The sequence below is a fragment of the Typha latifolia genome, chromosome 3, assembly GCF_019914945.1.
Source record: "Typha latifolia isolate L0001 chromosome 3, TyphaL0001v2, whole genome shotgun sequence".
In the NCBI taxonomy this organism is placed as follows: domain Eukaryota; kingdom Viridiplantae; phylum Streptophyta; class Magnoliopsida; order Poales; family Typhaceae; genus Typha; species Typha latifolia.
The window spans coordinates 9,592,320-9,600,166 of NC_133088.1; the positions used below are offsets into that span (position 1 = coordinate 9,592,320).

The 7,847-nt window shown below is 34.4% G+C and overlaps 1 protein-coding gene across 1 annotated transcript; it reads left to right on the plus strand.

Annotated features, from left to right (window-relative positions):
• Positions 1-4,503: 4,503 nt before the first annotated feature.
• LOC140784557 (myb-related protein Hv1-like) lies at positions 4,504-5,886 on the plus strand. Its single transcript, XM_073132037.1, has 2 exons — positions 4,504-4,958; positions 5,114-5,886. The coding sequence occupies exons 1-2, from the start codon at positions 4,696-4,698 to the stop codon at positions 5,580-5,582; spliced, it is 732 nt and encodes a 243-aa protein (XP_072988138.1). The 5' UTR covers positions 4,504-4,695; the 3' UTR covers positions 5,583-5,886.
• Positions 5,887-7,847: the final 1,961 nt, after the last annotated feature.

Here is a 7,847-nt window from a genome sequence, read left to right on the forward strand (position 1 = left end):
TCAACTAAGCCGAGCTGTTAAGCCAAGCCACCAGACCACCAAATAATTTTTCCACATGTTTAGGGCTGAAGTTGCTTGCATGACTCCCTTGGTCGTATGAAATGGTACCTACCAACTTTATAACGTTGAATTATAATTACTCTTCTTTTTTCACGTGAAGAGCTATTAACAACTTAGATTAGGATACTCTTACTAGTCGAAGTCGTTGAAGCATCAAATTGGAGGACATTACAAAGGTCTTAGGGGATCTCCTCAGTAGGCCCCAGCCAAAAGGAGCAAGAAGCTACCTTACCCTAGTGAGCGGCCCAACCTGCCACCTTGTTGCCTTCCTTATAGACATGGTTAACCCTGACTCGTCTAAGCCTTTCATTATATTTAGACACTCACACACCATCCCCTACATCTTCCACGAGCACTCCGGCTCTTTGCTTAGGCTCTAAACTAGGATCTTGGAGTCCATCTCTACCTCAACTTTCCAGTAGCCCAGTGATAAGGCATACCTTAGACCAAGTTGTAAGGCCCATGCCTCAGCTTTAAGAGTTGAGCCACCAGGAGTAACTTCCTAGGTAATATCCATTAGCTCGCCCTCTTTAGACCAAAGCACTGCTCCGGCACCGCCCTGGTAACCCTCCGTAGACCAAGCACCATCTGTGTTAAGCTTCCTCCCGCCTGGCGCCGGCTTGCACCACTTTACTCGAATTGAAGTTCGTTGGGGGGTGGTCCTTTCTTCATTTCTACCATACTTGCATGCCATCTCAACAGCCCGATGCGCCACCACCTACGACTGCACAGCCACACCACCAAAGGCCACCACATTGTAATTACTTTCATGGTGGAATAAAATTCAAGGTAATAGATACTAGGAGTGATCCACTATAGTTATGGATGTTGAAATTTCTCCGGACACCATATTTGGTGATAAGTACATTTCCATCCAATGTTGGTTGAGACTAAAATGAAATAATCCTCCAAAATATTTAACTCATTGCAATCAAACCCCCACATGATGTCAGTTGTTTTGCAAAACATCTTTCTGTTCAAACCTAATTATATCGACTACGCAACTACCTCAAACTCATGGCAAGAAAATTCCTAACGAAAACTCAAGAGACTGGACTATTTTACACTGTTTTCTTATAAAACACACTTAGAATTTGAGCATTCAGGAAGTCTTCTATTACTGTGCAAAATCCCACAATACAATCATTCTCTTAGCGCGGATGTGACCACCATTATGGATAAGAAGGTATTAATTTGCACCCTAAATTACTCTTATATTGAAAGTTTGAAGTTGCCAATATTCTACTTGAGAAATGATATTGTAAATATTTGAAAAAGAAAAATGAAAAAATACACAAAAGTATAACAAGCTTAACAAATCGCAAATATATTTAACACTTTATATTTCAACTAACTGCTCATATGCCAAGGCAGCCAATTACAAGTTAAGCAGTGCTTGCAATCCAAGGTGCAGAGAAACCTACCCAACTGCAGTACACTGTTATATCTACTACATTTGACGTTAGAACTATATCCATCACTGTGAACCAAATCAGGGCATTCCAATTGGTGGGATAAGAGAGAGGAGATTGGCAAGGATATTGGTGCAGTGTTTGGCAGGCCAACTATAGAATAGACTCCACAAAGAAGAAACCCAAACTACCCATCATAACTCCCCACTTCCACCAACAAACCCCCTAATTGCTTCTCAAGAACACAAGCTAATATTAATATGTGGAGGGAGATAAGAGGAAGTGGAAGGTGAGCCAAATTTATCTCGCACACCTCAACCACACCTTTTCCCCTCTCTACCCACCTCTCTCTCTCTCTTGTGTGTCCAATCTTCTCATGGATTTCTGGAATCTTTGGCCCCTTTAAAACACTTGTACAATGACATGCACCAACATTGGCATAAGTTTTACAAGTGAACAGGAGTGGGAATCCAGCACACTGAGGGATATTGGTGTGTACGATCTTCAAAAAGGGGGAAAGAGGACTAGTTAGGATTTCTTGGAGCTGACTGACCAACCATTGGTCCATGGTAGTGTTGCAACCACATAGGGAGAGGGGGAGATGAAGTGGACCTGCACCGACCACTGATTTGATGAGTGGGATGGGGACTTAAACTAGATATTTGGTAGGACATTATGGGAGAGTTGTATACTTATCGCTTCTTTTAATGGAAGAATTAGTTATTGCTTGTAATGGAACATTAGCTATATGCCATCTAACATTTTTGTTTCTTTCTACTTTTATATATATATTAATAATTGTGGAAGCTTAATAATATTCTAGTTAAACCAATGTTGTTGAGATTTGAACCCAAGTACACATTCAATATAAGCATCTTAAACTATTGAAGCATTATTCCATTGGCTTCTTCTATCTATATACTGTGGATGAGTTAAATGTATTTATCTAGCTTCTACAGTTTGGATGAAATTTGTTTATATTTTCTATTATTATTTTTTTAAACTAAATTGTAATTTTTCTTTTTGTTCAAACTTTTATATTTATATGTCATCTAACCTTTTTGTTTCTTGTTTTTTTTAAAGAAGTGGGATTTTATAGTAGTTTCCTAGTAAAATTGGTGTTGTTGGGATTTAAACATAAGTACACTCATTCAACATGAGCATTTTAACTATTTAAACACTATCTCGTTAGCTTCTTCTATCTATATATTATGAATGAGTTAAATGTATTTATCTTGCTCTTTTAGTTTGGATGGAAATTATTTTATATTTTTTTATCATTATTTCTCTCTGGTTTTCTTTTGACTAACTTGTGATTAATAGAATTTTCTTTTATTTTTTCTAGAAAAAATTATTATTAAAAAAAAGTGGCTAGAAGGTGGTAGGGCAACATTACTACTTCATGCAATGATGGGAAATACCAAAAGTATCCCTTATCAAAATAGCAACAGAATCAGAGCTTGTGCTACATTTAACTCATTCATAATATATAGGTAGTTTATTTATGTGAAAATATAATTTGAGCAACTTGACTCTGATTGGGCAACCAATGATTTTGCCTAGTTAGCCTCCATATATATGTTACAAGTGGAATTGCTCGATTCTGATACAGAGCTTGTGCTTGCTAAGCCTCCCTTTGGTTCTATGCTACTGTAATTAAACATTAAATTATTTATACTCTATATTAAAAATATTATTCAAATTATTCCATACATAAGACCAATTGTAATTTCGCTCTATTTTAATAAAAATTTTACAAATCACATCTTATTTTTTATCTATTTTGTGATTCACACTCCTGTCTTTGAATCTTATAACCTAACCCCTCATTTTATAATTTTTATTTGATATCCTGACGTTATTTTAACTAACTAATATTAACTAAATTATTAAAATATTCTCACCTCTCTATCATCTTTCTTTATCTTCTCCCAATCACTCCTCCCATTGTCGCCGTCATCGCTACCTTCTCTCCTCCTTTTCTACCAATCCCATGAGAAAGATGGGAGACAATGAGAGGATGAAAAAAATAAGGGTAATTTAGATATTTTATAAATTATTTAGTATAATATAATAGAATACTTTTTTGCTACTACTATTCACATTAATTTAAGGTGTTAAATAAAAATTATAGAAAAAAAATGAAGGATCAAGTTTTAAAATCCTCAAAATTAGAATGTGAATTATATAATAGATTAAATATAAGATGTGATTTATAAAATTTCATATTTTAATTAAAGTTATTCTAAAAATCATATATTTTTTCTCGTAGCACCCATCTATCTCATTCTAGTAAACAAAATTTCTTATTCAACCTTTTCACCTATCTCATCTTTCAGTCAACTATACATATCTACAAATATAAAAAATATTTGAGTTAATTTTCACTGCTTATTTGTACCTCTATCTTAATTTTATGTCACATCAAAAATAATTATTATACGGTCGCTCTAATTTATAACTAAATAAATCATATTATTCTATTCTAAATTAAAAGTATAATTTTAATAATAAAAAAATTAGTTCAAAACCAGACGCCCCAGGAGAACCCAAATTGCCATTTTAATTCCCGGCGCAAATTCAATCTTCATTGCCGCAACCAGTACTTCAAGTTCTCATCCATCATTTTTACGAGTTTCAGTTCTAAATTTCAATATTATGCTTAAGAAATTTCCAACTCACCTATATATGATAACTAAAATGGTAGCTTTAATTAGACACATCACGCAGCATCTTAATATATAAAAGATATACATATACACACACAGACAACAACAAAGTGGTATTAAATTATTTAAGGAGATTAAAGAAGCATTAATAACCAAAAACTGGATAGGATCAGGCCAAGGCCATTGTCATCCCATAGTTTTCAAGGCCCATCTTTTGTTTCGTACCTCCTGATGTCAGATACTACTAGCTTATGGCTTTTGATTTGGTTCAGCAATATCATGTGCTGTGATAGAGACGGCATTTGGGAGGCAAAAAGAAAAGAAGAGAAAAAAAAATGCCCACAGTCCACTTACTCATTACCTTTGCTTCTTACCAACTTCCTCATCTAGAAGACCCAAATGAACCTCCACCAGCCTCTCTCTCTCTCTCTCTCTCTCTCTCTCTCTCTCTCTCTCTCTCTAAGTTAATACTCTTATATATATTTGCACATTGAGCCGCCCCACGAAAGCAGTACCGTTGAGAAAAAAGTAATCCAAGTCCCAGAGAAGAAGCCATGGGGAGGTCTCCATGCTGCGAGAAAGCTCACACGAACAAGGGAGCCTGGACGAAGGAAGAAGACGACCGCCTGGTTGCGTACATCAAGGCTCACGGTGAGGGTTGCTGGCGATCGCTCCCCAAGGCGGCGGGCCTCCTCCGCTGCGGCAAGAGCTGCCGCCTCCGTTGGATCAACTATCTACGGCCCGACGTCAAGCGCGGTAACTTCACCGATGAGGAGGACGAGCTCATCATCAAGCTCCATAGCCTTCTAGGCAACAAGTAATACGTACCCCCTTCTTCTTCATCATCATCATCTTCTTCTTCTTCTTCTTCTTCTTCTTCTTCTTCTTCTTCTTCTTTTTAAAACAAAAGAAGAAAAAAATACAGCTCGTTCTAATATTATCAATGACTAAAATCGTTACTATGAAAACTAGATGGTCTTTGATAGCGGGGAGGCTGCCTGGGAGGACGGATAACGAGATAAAGAACTACTGGAACACGCACATCAGAAGGAAGCTCTTGAATCGCGGAATCGACCCAGCAACGCACCGCCCGCTCTACGCGCCGGTCTCGGATTTTACCATCACTTTCACGACGGAGCAGGCGAAGGGCGGCGGCGGGGTTATTCGACACGTAGAGGAGAGCACTAGTGATGAACAAGAGACGATGATGACGATGATGTCGCCATGGAAGAAGAAGAAGTATAGGTGCCCGGACCTAAACCTAGAATTATGCATGAGCCCTCCGTTTGAGAAGCAACCTGTGGAAGCTACTACGAAGAGGGAGAGGAGGCTTTGTTTCAGTTGCAGCTTGGGGTTGCAGACGAGCAAAGAGTGCAAATGCAATGGCTTTCTTGGGCTTAGTACTGGATTTCTGGACTATAGAGCCCTTGAGATGAAGTGATATATATTGATTCTTAGTGTATTAGTCTTTGGAGATTGAGGACTATACATTGATTCATGCTAACTACTCCTTCTTGGTTCTGTGTCTATTGCTTCTTTCTAGAACCATTGGGATATATATTGGCTCTCAACATACTAATGATTCAAGGGAAAGAAAAATTCGCTCGCTATAAGTAGGATAGATTACTTTAGGAAGGTATTAGTTGATTCATTTGTGCATAAATTAGAGGTTATATTGTAATCTTTGTATAAATCAGGGGAGATGATGAGACCAATAAAAGCTACTGGAATTATTATTTGTGTTTCTTTTATTTTTATCTGCGAGAATAGGTAGCTTGCTTGCGAGATAAGACGTAGATTTGGGAAGTTGGATAACTATCTTTTTTCGTTACGAAAGGGAAGAATTTTAAATCAATTATAATCTAAATATAGAGAAGAAGATGATATTTGTCAATCTACTCCACGCACCCAGTATTGTGTAATTGAGAAAGAGAACAAGACATATATATATATATATATATATATATATATATATATATATATATATATATTATCGTGAATTTATTATATTTTTTAAATCTCTATTTAAAAAAACAGTGATGATATGGCATTTTATTAGCTATTGATTTTTCTCTCTCGGCATACCAACCATCATAATCAATATATAACACATCATCACTTTTTATAAAATATTTATAAAATATTAAAAATATATATGTGAGTGAAACAGACCGGGTACGGATGGTCGTATTTAATCTATATGGATGGTTTGCATATGCTCTTTTTCATTTTATTTTGCAGATAGTCCCATTTTGAATCCCATCTATGCAAAAGAAGCATAGAAAATTAAGAAGCTTTCTCAAACTAGACTTTCTAATAACTATTATATATATATATATATATATATATATTATATATATCGAGTGATAGCAAACAGACAGAAAGATGTCATGCTTTGCAGTCGTGGAAGTCCACCAACCTCTTTTTGGTACTTTATTAGGTAATATTAATGTTGTCAAAGGATGTATAAACTCATTGGGCACATGGATTCTAATTATTAATTGGGAAACATCTGATTCAATTAGGAGAAAGATAGAGATTGTTTTGATTTGTCTAATGATTTGATTTTCTAACAAGAGATCTGGTCCAAGCTGTTTCATCTGGGGTTGTTGATAAGAATAGTATTCCAATTTCTTTTTCTAATCACTAAACTAATGGCAAGACAAATTGCTTAGATGATCAGATGAATAATTAAAGCATGGCTCTTATCTATCTATAGGAATCCTTTTTTATTCTATAAATGTGCACTGGCCTTAGCTCTTAAATTATGACAATTTGTCCTGTTAACTATCAAAATCATGATAGGATATATATATAATAGATAATTACATCCCGGATTCTCAAGTTATTGTGCATTATCATAAAGATCTCTAATTTGATTTTCATTCACATCTATCCCCTCATTTTAATAAAATTTCCTAAATATATTTTCCTTTAGTTATTCATTTGATTTATTTTATTAAAAATATAAAATAATTAATTTTAGGCATTTTTACAACCGTTTAAATTTTAATTTAGAAATAAATAAATAGGCTTACGTGAAATTAATTTAGGTGCTTAAATGTAATTGACCCTGTATTCTTTTTTAGGATTCATAAATAGTTAGCGTTGTAAAATTTTAAATATCATATGGTTAATTTTTTAACCGAATATTCCTAAAAAATTATTATTAAATTAAATTAACACATGTAAATTACTATAATACCCACTTTTTAAAGTTCACGGTGCAAATATTTATCAACAATTTTTATCTCACATAAAACAAAATATATTTTATTGTATTATGGTATTAACTATAATGTTGGATAGCTTTTAAACTATTTGTAATAATTTGTTTAAGAATAAAATCATCTTTTCTGAATCTAAGTTGTGTTTTAATCCTGATTAATTGGATTTAACTAATGAAATGATATTTTTGAAAGAGCACAATAATTTCAATAGTAATTAGATATTTTGAAACCTTTTAGTGGCAATTATGTAAAATTCTCTTCTTCTTTTTTATTGGTTCCTTGAATAGACATAGTTTGTCTCACATCTAATATATATATATATATATATATATATATATATATATATATATATATATATATATATATATATTGTGTGTGTGTGTGAATTAAGTAGGTGAAGCTTTTGATGTCAAGAAAGGAAAGATCAAGGCAAGTGTGAAGTCCCTCTCAACCAACCTCATGCCCTTTCTGTTGTT